Source organism: Oryctolagus cuniculus, chromosome 1, assembly GCF_051225735.1.
Source record: "Oryctolagus cuniculus isolate XC-2025 breed Fujian yellow rabbit chromosome 1, ASM5122573v1, whole genome shotgun sequence".
Classification (NCBI taxonomy): domain Eukaryota; kingdom Metazoa; phylum Chordata; class Mammalia; order Lagomorpha; family Leporidae; genus Oryctolagus; species Oryctolagus cuniculus.
In genome coordinates this window covers 231,374,829-231,388,138 of record NC_142867.1, presented here as the reverse complement: position 1 = coordinate 231,388,138, position 13,310 = coordinate 231,374,829, and the positions used below count along the sequence as shown (strand labels likewise).

General features: G+C 51.9%; 1 protein-coding gene across 3 annotated transcripts in view; it reads right to left on the bottom strand.

The window, feature by feature from the left end:
* The window catches only part of STXBP1 (syntaxin binding protein 1), a 64,138-nt gene that overhangs the window by 27,825 nt on the left and 23,003 nt on the right, over positions 1-13,310 (bottom strand). For all 3 annotated transcript variants that reach the window (XM_070057125.2, XM_070057122.2, XM_070057127.2), the window contains exons 2-6: positions 8,276-8,325; positions 5,333-5,414; positions 3,735-3,811; positions 3,015-3,093; positions 2,166-2,269 (exon numbers count right to left, since the gene is read on the bottom strand). In XM_070057125.2, the coding sequence (XP_069913226.1) occupies positions 2,166-2,269; positions 3,015-3,093; positions 3,735-3,811; positions 5,333-5,414; positions 8,276-8,325 (392 nt within the window). The remainder of the gene's footprint in view (positions 1-2,165; positions 2,270-3,014; positions 3,094-3,734; positions 3,812-5,332; positions 5,415-8,275; positions 8,326-13,310) is intronic.

The following is a 13,310-nucleotide window of genomic DNA, read 5'->3' as shown; positions in this document are numbered from 1 at the left end:
GGACTGGAAGAGGGGCAACCAGGACAGAATCCAGCACCCCGACCGGGACTAGAACCCGGTGTGCTGGCGCCACTAGGCGGAGGATTAGCCTAGTGAGCTGCGGCGCCGGCTAAATAAATAAATCTTAAAAAAAAAAAAAAAGAGTGTCTTGCATGCTACTGAGAATCAGTGAACACGTGAGAAAGTCACGGAGCAGGGGAAGGAAATGCGGCAGGGCTGGGAGGAGGGTCCTGCGGCTCGCGGCTCGCGGAGGCGGAGATGTCTGCGCAAGGGCTGGGAAGAGGTGGGCGTCCATCACCAGCAGGGGACTTCCAGCGAGGGAACTGCGTGAGGCTAGGGTATCTGAGGGACAAGGACGAGGCCAGGAGGACAGCAGGGTAGTGTAACACCACATGGGCCATTATAAGTTCAGTTTTAATAAACAAGGGATCAGCTGGAAACTGCTTCATGACTGTGGGCAACGAAGGAGCTTTTACAGACTGAATAACATCTCACCCACAGTAGTACGTTCCAAGTTTTCTTCTTCTTTTTTTTAGGAGGATTCTCAAAGCATAAAATTCCCTCTTAAACTACTGAGTCTAGGGGCCAGCACTGTGGTACAGTGGGTTAAGCCACCATTGCAGCACTGGCATCCCATATGGGCACTGATTCGAGTCCTGGCTGCTCTATTTCCCATCCAACTCTCTGCTAATGTCCCTCAGATACCCTAGCCTCACGCAGTTCCCTCACTGGAAGTCCCCTGCTGGTGATGGACACCCGCCTTTTCCCAGCCCTTGCGCAGACATCACCGCCTCCGCGAGCCGCGAGCCGCAGGACCCTCCTCCCAGCCCTGCACCTCCGTGGGAGACCTGGAAGAAGCTCCTGGCTCCTGGCTTTGGCTTGGCCTAGCCCTAGTAGCTGTGGCCATTTGGGGAGTGAACCAGCAGATGGAAGATCTCTCTCTCGCTCTCTTCCTCTGTAATTCTGACATATATAAATAAATAAATCCTTAAAAAGAAAAAAAGATTGGGGCTGGTGCTGTGGCAGCGCCGGCATCCCAAATGGACAGTGGTTCTAGTCCCTGCTGCTCCACTTCCCATCAAGCTCTCTGCTGTGGCTTAGGAAAGCAGCAGAGGACAGCCCAAGTGTTTGGGTCCCTGCACCCACGTGGGAGACCCAGGAGAAGCTCTTGGCTCCTAGTTTGGGACAGACCCAGCTTTAGCTGTTGCAGCCGTTTGGGGAGTAAACCAGGTGGATGGAAGACCTCTCAGTTTCTTTCTCTACCTCTCTCTCTCTGTAACTTGGCCTTTTCAATAAAATAAATAAATCTTAGGAAAAAAAAAAAAAAACTCTGCTGAGTCTCCCAGCCACCACTATTCTCTCCAAGTCCTCATGTACGTAAACTACCTTGGTCTTCTAATCGACTTGAGCTTTCTAAAAGAGTTTATTAGCTTTTTAATATTTGGAAACGTAATCTGGTTGAATACACTAAGCATATTTTTATTCATCCAAGTGGTGATGGACTCACACAGAAGGAAAAAGCATGCCTGCCCTCAAGCAGGAAACGGGCTTCAGGCTGCTGTGTGCTCACCGAGCCTCCCTAATCAGAACAGGGCACTGCCTGGTCTACAAGCCGAGCCACAAAAACCCAGCGTGCCCCGGTCAGCCTTTATCTCCGCAAAACGCAGGACATCCCGTTGTGTTTGCTGGAAGACGTTGGAACACGTCTGGAGTGCTGGGATAAATTCCGCATGTTCTCCCGCAATCTGCTTCGCCTTTCCTGGCTAACAGCTTTGGTTTTTCCCCAGGGCAGAGGTTTGGTGCTGTGGCCCTTGGCACCTGAAGGGTTAACGGCTAATGACGAAGGCCACCATCTGTTCCCTGGCACGTGACAGGCTGAGGTTATCTCCACAGAAACACAGGCTCTCGGCAGCAGATGGGGCGCTCTGATCCCTTCCCTCCTCTCCTCCCATGCTCTTTCTGGACTGGCTCCTGTTGGGTTGTTCGGGGAGTCGGCCACAGGCGTGAACGTGGGAGCAGGGAGGGGATGCGTGAAGAAAGGCACAGAGTGGGAAACAGCCGAGAGTAAGACAGGGCGCCGGGCAGACCCCACGGACACTGACGAGACAGCGATCAGGACAGGGTCCACCCCGGCGTTCCTGAGACAACTCGCAGCTCGGCCTCACCTGGGACTCGTACGGGAGGAACGCGATGTTGATTTCCGTCAGAGTTTTGATGACTTTGGCTGCTCGCGACTTCACCAGCTCATTAAAAAGGGCATCTGGACAAGCTGCAAGGACAACAAGACGTCGGCTCCCTGCCTCTGCCGCTCCGCCCAGCAGCCGCACGTGTCCAGCGGATTCCTGATATGCTCATGTTTTTAAGACAAATAGTTTACCCCATCCTAAGATACTCCATACCTAAAGGGTATGAAACGAATTCAAAACCACCTGTAAGGCCCTCCACACATCATGGAGAAGAAAAGGGCGACAGGCTGAGATACCAAAGAAAAAAACAGAAAAGATTACGAGGGGATAAGGAAAAGCCTTTAACATAAACACCGCAAGAGATGAGGGCTGGGTGAGTTCTTGTTGGTTTTCTCACCAGCTCTGCTCATCTGCTTCTCCCCTAGGATCAGTGCACACAACCCCACAAAATAAAATAAATTCCAGGGCAGCGTCTAAGGTTTTAATAGAAAAACCACGGACAGGAGTATCTTTGCAGCTGAGCAATGACGGCCACACGCCACAGAGCACCGTGACTTCTGACGGAACACCAGTAGCTTCAGGAGAGTCCTCCCCAGCACTCAGCCCTCGGTCCCAGAGGTGCTTGCTGGGCCATCTCTCCCCAGGAAGGGCTGCACGCGTGTCTACTAGGTTTGCATTTAAGTGCACTTACTCTTGTCTGGTACACGACTTCTCGAGAGAGAGTGAAGGATGGGACAAGCATGGCACGAGCCACCTCTCCCCACCGCCCTGCCTGGGTGTGGGTCAGCCGACCTGGCCCAGCGGCCGGGCAGCACACGCTGTACTCACAGTCGGTGAAGAACACGTGCGCCGCCCGGTACTTGGCAGTCGGTGGGTCCTTGAAGTCACTGATGAGAGAGTGGACGGACTGCAGACAGGGAGAAGAGGGGGGCTGAGTCCAGTTCCAGAGGCCGCGGGCCCTGCATCTGAACTGGGGTAAGCCCTGGCCGCCTTCCAGCCACCGCACAGGGAGGCGCTCTCTCTCACACACGCGTTCCGCCACAGCCTGGTCCTCACGACTCTACACGAGGACTGCCTCAGAGTTCCCATGAACAAGAGCTTCCGCAGCTCCGTCCAGAGTGCCGGCGTCAGCAGCCCTCTGGAGCCACTGAGACAGGTCCCTGAGACCCACAGAAAAGGAAGTTGGTCATAAACCCTCCAGGAGATTCATTTCCTAGGTGAGTCTGGACACTGACAAGACAAACCCGAGGGCCTCGAGGGCCTCGGGTACCGGAGTCTGGAGGAGGGTCGCTAATGCAGTAAGTGGATCTCCCACCTGGAGAGGCAGCCGGGGCCACAGACGCCAGCTCTGGCTTTCTGCACAGCTGCTGCACGTCATAAAGCTTAATGCACTCTCCACCTCTCCCTGTACAAACGCCCCACCTGTGGGGTGCGAGCTTACAGAGTGCTACGTGAGTGCTTAACCCAGAAACGGCAGGCAGTGCGCCACGGAGACGCCACGTCGGCACACTGAACCTGAGTGCCGGCTCTGCCCGTGGGGAGGGTTACCTTCTCGGACGGAGTGATGAGGTACACGGCCTCCAGGCTGGGGAGGGGCTCCCTGCGCTTGTTGATATCTTCCACAACTAGACAATAAAACAGTCCACCGTGAATAAGGAAACACGCTGGCAATCACACAACCCGGCACAACACAGGCTACCTGGAGACCAGCATGGATAAAGATCCACAGTCAGGGAGAAGAGTCACCGCCCTCACAGTTCCCACTTCAGCAGTGCGTCCACCGTCTCGCTGTGCCCAAGGTGTCAGAAAGCCTGCCGTCGGGTCACACTGAGTGTTCCTGCCCAGTTTGGCCTAAGTAAATCCCTTCTCCAGCGTGAGACAACAGGGAAAATGCTACTTCATTCTGCCAGGAATGGCTCTCACCTGTCCTGAAAACCCCACTTCCCTCAGAATTTCCATGCTGAGTTTCCTTATTAAAATGGGAGGATTTTGTCATTTTCCTTTGGGTATCACATGAAAACATCCCAAACACACCCTCTGTATACAGCGCTCTTCTCAACAGCTCCGAGATGAAATCATACTTTGTTAAGGAAACCGTGGACTTCTGGTTTCCTTCAGGGTTATACCAGCTGCTCGGTTGGAAAGAGCAGCTTTTGAGACAAAGTTCAACTTACTGGTCCGCCAACAACCCCGGAATTATAACACACACTCCAAAGAGTGAATGAAAGATAAACGTAGAAAGAACTCTATTGCACACGTCTGTGTAAGCACACTCCAGCTGAGAAAGAGACCCGGCCAGGACCGCGCCGTGTGCTGCCACAACTGCCTTCCCTCCAAGGAGACCCACCTTCCTGCCCGGAGCGGCGAGCACCGCTCCGGGGTTCCCACCTGCGTCTGAATTCCAGCATTCTGTAGAGCCTTCCGGGCTTCGACCCTGTCGTGGGGAAGCGGGCTCTAAGTGCCCCTTTGGCTCAGCACTGTGTCAATCAGATCTATGCTGCTGTTGAGAGCTGGGTTCGTCCACTTTGCCATTCTGCACTCTGCTGTAACTACACCACGGCTGGTTTCACTATTTTTCCCTGACACTTGGGTTACTGCCCATCTGGGGCTCCCAGGAACACCCTGGGAGCGCTCCTGCACACGCCTCCTGCATGCACACGCCGGAGCTCAGATCTGCTGGCTCACTGGACACGCCAATTGTTTTTCAAGGTAGTTGTACCAACGGACATTCTGTCACATAGGCGCTTTCTCCATCCTCATCGGCACTTGGCATTCCCAGAGTTTCAGTGTTCTAAATCTGTCAAGTTAAAACAGTAAGTGGTCTCTCTCTCTGGTTTGAATGGCATTTTCCTGACCACTAATGAGGGTGGGCATTTTCACGTACTTATTGGCTGTTTAGATTTCCTCCTTTGTCAAGTGCCTGTTCAGGTCCTTTTTCTGTTGGGTGGTCTGCCCATTTTTCTTGATTTAATCCTGCTTTAGGCATTTCTCTACAGATATTTAATGAGCACCTAGCACTAGACTTGTGCTAGGGATCCAGCTCCCTCAGGAGCTCAATACTATACAGGCAGAAGACTAATAAGGAAAGAGTAGAGCGCTCCAGAGAGAAGGCGCAAACAACGAAGCACAGAGAACGCCGCACTCACTGGTTATGCCCTCTGTCATGATGTCCGTCATCTTGCAGCAGGAGGACAGCATCCTCATACTCAGCTGATCCACCACCAACACCTGGAAGGAAAGAGCAGTCCAGGGCACGGGGCACCACCGTGAGCGCTCCTCGTCGGCTACGTGCCGACTTCAGACCTCCAGAAACAGAATGCTGGAGAAGAAGTGTTTCCTACGGACCGGAAGTCAGCTGAAATACATATCTGCTTTTACCGCTGCATCTACACCCAACCTTCTAGGACTCAGAGGTCCCTCTCACTGACTCAATTTTATAAACTTGGGGCCAGCGCTGCGGAATAGCTTGTAAAGTTGCTGCCTGCAGCACCAGCATCCCATATGGGCACCGGTTCTAGTCCCGGCTGCTCCACTTGCGATCCCACTCTCTGCTATGGCCTGGGAAAGTAGTGGAAGATGGTCCAAGTCCTTGGGCCCCTGCACCCACATGGGAGACCCAGAAGCTCCTGGCTCCTGGCTTTACAGGCCCAGCTCTAGCCATTTTGGCCATTTGGGGAGTGAACTGGCAGATGGAAGACCTCTCTCTCTCTCTCTCTCTCTGCCTCTCTCTACTTTAACTCTGCCTTTCAAATAATAAATAAATACATCTTTAAAAATATTAGTTTTTATTTTTCATGAAAACATAGGTACCCATAGAAAATGCAACCATGGCACCAACACTCAGAGAGATTCACATCAGTGAGTATTTTTTCAGAGCATAAACCTACTGTCAAAGGGAGAGGGGGGTCAGTGCTGTGGGGTAGCAGGTTAAGCCACTGCCTGAGATGCCAGTATCCCATAAGAATGCTGGTTCGCATCCTAGTTGCTCCACTTCTGATCCAGCTCCCTGCTAATATGCCTGAGAAAGCAATGAAGGATAGCCCAAGGGCTTGGGTCTCTGTACCTTTGTGGGAGACATGGAAGAAGCTTCTGTCTCCTGGCTTCAGTCTGGTCCAACCCCAGCCACTGTGGCCATTGGAAAGTGAACCAGTGGAAGGAAGACTTCTCTCTCTCTCTGCCTCTGCCTATGCTCTCTCTCTAACTCTGCCTTTCAAATAAATAAATAAATCTTACCTAATGAATTTTTAAAAAAGGAGAATGAACACCAGTGTCCACACACATGGATGGCCTGTGAGGGCTTCGTGCAGCTTCATCAGCACACACATCACCCGGGACCATCATAACCTTGGTTCATGTTGGCAGAGCTAGAACCTTCCAGAACTGGCCTACAAGTCTCACATGTGCAATGCTTTAGCTAGCCTTTCCTATCTCCATCCAGCACTCAGTAGAGGGAGGAAGACAGCAGTTAAACAAGGCCACTTCTCCTTCTTTAATGAACGAGATAAACGATAGGGAAGCAATGGACGCTAGACGCACTGTGCAGTGGGTGTGCACCAGAAAGCTCTCTGCTGCAGTACAAGAGCCAGTTGGTTCTCATTCTGAATGCCAGCTACCGCGACATCAGTTTAAAATTTGCACGTCCACAAATCTGTCACTGCTGGGAAGCGCATGAGAGGAAGATACGCAGCGAGCTCCTGCCAGAGGGGCAGGTGTTGGCACTGCAGCTTAGACGCCGTGTCCCACATCAGAGTACCTGAGCTGGAGAGCAGAGATCCAGCTCTGCTCCTGCCGTCAGCTTCCTGGAGCAGCCCCTGAGAGGCAGCAGGTTCCTGCCACTCACACGGGAGACCCAGACTGAATTCCAGGCTCCTGGCTTTGGCCCTGCCCGGCCCCAGCCATGGTAGGCCCTTGGGGAGTGAAACTGCAAACAGAAGACATCTGTCTGCCTCTCAGCCTCTCAAAATACTAAGAAAAAAGAAAAGGAAACTGATATTGTAGTGCAGCGGGTTAACTGCCGTTTGCAAGGGCAGCATCCCATACTGGAGTGCCGGTTCAAACCCCAGCTACTCCACTTTGACTCAGCTTCCTGCTGGTGCACTTGGGAAGGCAACAGAAGACGCTCGAGTACCTGGGCCCCTGCCACCCATGAAGGAGCTCCTGGCTTGAGCCTGGCCCAGAGGGTGGGTTGAGCGAACCAGAGGGTGGAATATGTCTCTCTCTTTCTCTCCCTCTCCCCCACACTCCCATCACTCTACATTTCAAATAATTCAATCTGAGAGAGAGAAAGGAAAGGAAAAGGGAAAGAGAGCTCGTACCAGAGGTCTCCCTTCTGGGTGGTAGGGATACCAACGCTGGCCGAAACGCAATCTTACAAGGCCAGGAGTGAAGCTTCCCAATGCTCCTGTGTGGATTAGCTATGGTTCCCAGGCACAAGGAACTCGAAAACATATGGGCTCCTGACTGCAGGGAAATCTGAGAGCAGAAGTGGCTGGTATAGTCCCTTCAGCAACACGTGAGGAAGCCCCAGTGAAACTGCTCGCTCTCCTGCCTAGACAACCAGCGACCTGCAAAGTGCTGAATTCACGCCCAGGAGACCGTGTGTCCCCGGGCCACCATCAGTCCGACTGCCTCCCTCCTAAATGAGTACACAGCTAACTTGCTTGTGAGTTGCTGCCACAGTTCTCAGCAGATGGGGGTAGACAGATGACAAGGTTTCTCACACTGCTGCACAGGCCCCAGGAAGGTACTCTACGCCACAAAGAAGGGTCTCTGTCTTCTCTCACAGCGAGCAGAACAGTTACTTCTACCCGCTTTACTAATGGGTGCCAGGTAAGTGCTGGTTGAAGTCACTCTGCCTGACCAGTGAACTTTAAGATAAGCTTTTGGTCAAGAGAATTCTTAACCAAGATCATTTAAATGAGAGGCAGAGCAGAGTAACTTTCTCCAGTCCAGGAGCTTTTTAACACTCTCTGGACACAGCGAAGCCCTCAACCCTGCCTGACGCCTCTCCTCCAGCTCTGCTTCCGTCTGTGTCCCGACAAACACTCACCTTTAGGGTCACTCCCCACTGGTTATCCTTGGCCACTCACCTTCCACTCCCCCTTCTTCTTCACCTTCTTGATCACATCATGCATGATCTCTAAAAAAGAGAAAGGAGGAAAAGAGGAAGGAGGGAGGGAAGGAGGGGGAGAGTGGGAGGGGGAAGGGAGGAGGGAGGGAGGGAGAGGGAGGGAGGGAAGGAGGAGGGAGGAAGGAAGACGGGAAGGGGAGGGAGAGGAAGACAGGTGAGTTCAGTGTTTCAATGGCTTCCATACTTGTCTATTAGACCAGGCCACTTCCCCTACACTTTATTTCAACCAATCTGTTGACTGAGCCACAGTCAACTCACCATAAAATAGTTCTCTTCACATTTTGTTTCAAATATTTATTATTTGAAAGGCAGAGAGAGAGAGAGAGAGAGAGAGAAAGAGAGAATCTTCTATCGGCTGGTTCACTTCCTAATTGTCTGCAACGGCCAGAGCTGGGTTGATCTGAAGCCAGGAGCCAGGAGCTTCTTCTAGGTTTCCTACACGGTTGTAGGGGCCCAAGGACTTGGGCCATCTGCTGCTGCTATCCCAAGCACATTGGCAGGGAGCTGGATCAGAAGTGGAGCAACCAGGACTCAAACTGGCGTACATACTGGATACCAGCACTACAGGCAGTGGTTTTACCCACTATGCTACAGCTCTAGCCCCTGTTCCCATTTCTGTAGTTCAGTGGTTCTCAAATATTTTAGTCTCAGGACTTATTCATACTTCAAAAATTAATACACAAAAGAGTACGCATTCATGAGGGTAAATATCTATGAACATTCACCATACCACAAATTAAATGGAGACATCAAATTAATGAAATTCATTTAAAATAAAAATAAGCCCACTGTATGTTAACATCAGCGGTATTTTAATGGAAAATACCCATATTTTCCCCAATAGAGAATTTAGGGGAAAGAGTGGCACCATCCCCCAAGTCTGCAATATGAAGTCTGACTTCAGAGAAGCCAGCGGGGCTCTCCGATCTGCCTTTGCAGCTCTGCTGGGAATCATGGCCGCTGGAAAAGCCCGCACGAGAGCATGGCCGTGAAAACGGCAAGTGGCACCTAGCGTGAAGCTAGTTCTGACCTTACGGACCCCCAGGAGGTCTTGGGTGTGAGAGCCGCAGGTGTCAGGTCAGTGGAAGGCTGTGACACGGTCTCAGGCTGGTCCCCGGCAGCCACGCTGGGTGTGAGGAGCACCTGGGCGCACCTGTGGAAGGCTCCCTCCCTTCCCCAGATCTCCACTCGGGCAGCCCCAGTTCATAACCACAGCCGCACACAAGCACACACCCAACCAGCCACGGAGGCTTCCTAGGGAATACCCCACCTGCCACTCTAAACCAGCAAAACACAAACCGGGAGTGGCCCACGGCCGGAGTGGCCATCGGCAAGAAGTTCCATCTTTCTCCAGGGCATGAAGCCTCCTCGCTCTGCCTTTGCCCGTCTGCAGTGATCTTCAGTGTCTTGTGTGTCACACATGTTCTGGGAGTGAGCGCTGTGTGCAGCCAGTCAAACCACCGCTTGGGAAACTCCTATCCCACATCAGGTTGGAGCCTGGTTACTCCACTGCTGACCCAGCCCCCTGCCAATGCATGCTGGGAGGCACAGAAGATGGCTCAAGTGCTTGGGCCCCTGCCACCCACACTGAAGACCTAGATGGAGTTCTGGTTTTGGCCTGGCGCAGCCCCAGCTGGTGTAGGCATTTGGGAAGAGAACCAGTGGATGGACGATCGATCTTTCTCGATTTCTCTCTCTCCCTTTCAAGCAGATAAAAATAAACATTTTTAAAAGGTGTTCTGAAGTTTTTGAGAACTTTTTCCTTCATTATTAAAAAAATACAGTCACTGCAGTAAGCTTGGAAAACACAAAGTATAAACAAAAAAATACCATGTATTACTTGTATACTTAAAAACAATCAAAAAGAAAAAATCATCTGTAATCCTGCCAGCTTTAAATGCATAATTTAGCTCATTTCTTACTAACTTTTCCACATACTTTTATGTTATTAATAACAGGCTGCAAATGTGATTTTATATCATGCTTTTTTTCATTTAAAATATTCGTTTCCTCATGTTAACCCAAAGTGCTTCCTGTGATTTTAAATGCCTTTGTAATGGTCCACAGTTTGGTCAACCATATTCCTGACATTCATTTAAATTACTTCCTCCCTTAGAGTGTGGTGAAACATTGGAAACAAATATATCCATCAACAAGACAAAGGTTAAGTAAATTAAGTTACCTTTATACAATGGGATACTACGCATCCATTAGAAATAAGGCAGGGGGCCGGTGTTCGGCCTAGCTGTTAAGATACTCCTGTCCCACTCAAGTCCTGGCTCCAGTTCCTGATTCCAGCTTCCTGCTAACACATCTGGGGAGGCAGCAGTGACGGTTCAAGTACTAGGGTCCCTGCCCCCCCACGTGAGAAACCTGGATTGAGTTCCTGGCTTGAAGCTTCAGCCCGTGCCCTGTCCTGGCTGTCACAAGGCATTTTGGGAGTGAACCAGCAGATGGGAGCTCCCTCTTTTTCTCAAATAAATAAAATTTTTCAAAAAAGAAAGAATGCAATGGAAAATACGTATTCATGTATTTACTGTCTCATTCAAAATAAGCGTCTGTTGAGTGACCACGGTTCACTGGTCACTGTACTGCCCACTGGGGATGACCAACGTCAGATCTGCTCAGCTCCCACAGGGCTGACACTCCAGGGAGGGAAGCAGCCTCTGAACAAGAGGAGCAACTGCAGCTTCTCCTAGGGGCAGAAATAAATAAGGTGTGGACAGCCCCTCAAACAGGAAGCCAGCCAAGGGCAGGGGTAGGAGGAGGAACAAGCCTAAAGGTGCACAATGGAGTAAGAAAAAAGAACGTGACATTGTTGGAACTGAGGATAGCCTGAGCTGAGGTGAGAGGCAGGGTCCTTGAGGTTAGGGTCCTTGATGAGGAGCATGGCATTATCGGAAGGGCACTGGAAAGCCAAGGAAGGTAGGGAGGGAATCAGCTGTGCTGTAGTCTTGAGATGGAGGGGGCAGGCACAGAAAGGCAGGGAGGAGGTCCCGAGGCGTCGGCAACAGGCCACGCGTGACTGGGGGGGCAGGGAGGGAAGGTGAGAAGTGGATGGATTTGATAAAGCTGCAGGAGGGAGAGCCACCAGGGCTGACTGATGACCTGGAGAGGGGCACGGGGTGGACAGAAAAGAAGCACGGATAACTCCTAGCCATTTAGGTTAAGCAAACACACTGATACAGAGATATTCTGAGGGAGAACTGAGAATATCAGCTCTATTTTTGGTTATTTTAAGATTGTGATGGGAAAAGACATCCAGGGGTGATTATGGAGCTGGTAGATGGAGGAACTGCAGAGCTTGGAAGAATGCCCTCAGCTGGTGTTAAAGACTGGGGCATCGCCGGCACCGTGGCTCAATAGGCTAATCCTCCGCCTTGCGGCGCCAGCACACCGGGTTCTAGTCCTGGTCGGGGCGCCGGATTCTGTCCCGGTTGCCCCTCTTCCAGGCCAGCTCTCTGCTGTGGCCCAGGAAGGTAGTGGAGGATGGCCCAAGTGCTTGGGCCCTGCACCCCACTGGAGACCAGGAGAAGCACCTGGCTCCTGGCTTCGGATCAGCGCAGTGCGCCGGCCGCGGCGGCCATTGGAGGGTGAACCAATGCCAAAGGAAGACCTTTCTCTCTGTCTCTCTCTCTCTCTCACTGTCCGCTCTGCCTGTCAAACAACAACAACCCTGGGGCATTATCAGCAAGTGGAGGTAGAAGGTAAGTTTGGAGAAAACCCGTGACTCCACCGGGATCAGCACAACGAGGACGGCACACGGTCTTCACTGACCCTGACACCTGTTTCCGTGAAACTCCACAGGTGACGCCAAAGTAACATGGGAGAGAAGGAGAAGGCCGCTGACCACACCAGCTCCTTCAAGAAGTTCTGTTCAGGGGACAGCGCTGTGGCGTAGTGGGCTAGCCCTCCACCTGTGGTGCCCGAATCCCGTACGCCTGCCGGTTCTAGTTCCGGCTGCTCCTCTACCGATCCAGCTCTCTGCTATGGCTTGACCTCTGCACTCTCGTGGGAGACCAGAGGAAGCTCCAGGCTCCTACCTATAACTCTGCCTCTCAAATACATAAATAAATAATTTTTTTAAAAGAAGTTTTGCTTAAAAAGGAAGCAGAGGAAAAGCATTAAACTAACAGAGTAGACAGAGATGTGAAAGCAAGTTTTTTTTCCAAAGATTGATTTATTTATTCAAGAGACAGAGTTACAGAGAGAGAGACAGAGATAGAGACAGAGACAGAGACAGAGAGAGTCTTCCATCCACTGATTCACTTCCCAAATGGCCACAAAGCCGGAGCTGGGCCAATCCAAAACCAGGAACTAGGAGCTTCTTCTGGGTCTCCTACATGAGGTGCAGGGCCCAAGCACTTGGGCCATCCTCCACTGCCTTCCCAGGCCAACAGCAGAGAGCTGGCCTGGAAGTGAAGCAGTCAGGACATGAACCACTGCCCATATGGGATACCGGCACTACAGGCAGAGGCTTAGCCTAGCGCACCACAGTGCTGACCCGGGACTGTTTGTTTTTTAGATATGAGAGTCAGTGTTTACTGTGGCACCAGTAATAAACCGGAGAGAAGGGCAGACCTGGAGTGAGAACACATCACTGGGAGGCTGAGGCCCTCAGGGAGGAGGAAGGGGTGGGCCCTGAGACACAGAAGTCACCGGGAGCTAGGCTCGAGGCAGAGAGCCCTTGGCGCTGGTGGGAAGAGGCCAGAATTGAAGATGGGCTTGCACGTGGCCTTGGAGATGTGGTGGCAGTGGGGAAGGGCTCCCCTATGGGAAATAAAGTAATTATGGGGAGGGGGCTTATGGGAAATAAAGTAATTATGGGGAGGGGTGAAGGACGGCGTTACTTGTTCCCGGAGGCTGCAGCGTGCCTTCATCACGATGCTCGGGCACCTCTGGGCAGTACTGAGGGGTGCTCTGAGGCTGATGCAGACTTAAGTGAAACCAGGCGGCACAACTGTGTGCCTTCCCCAGCAATGTCCAGCTGTCCA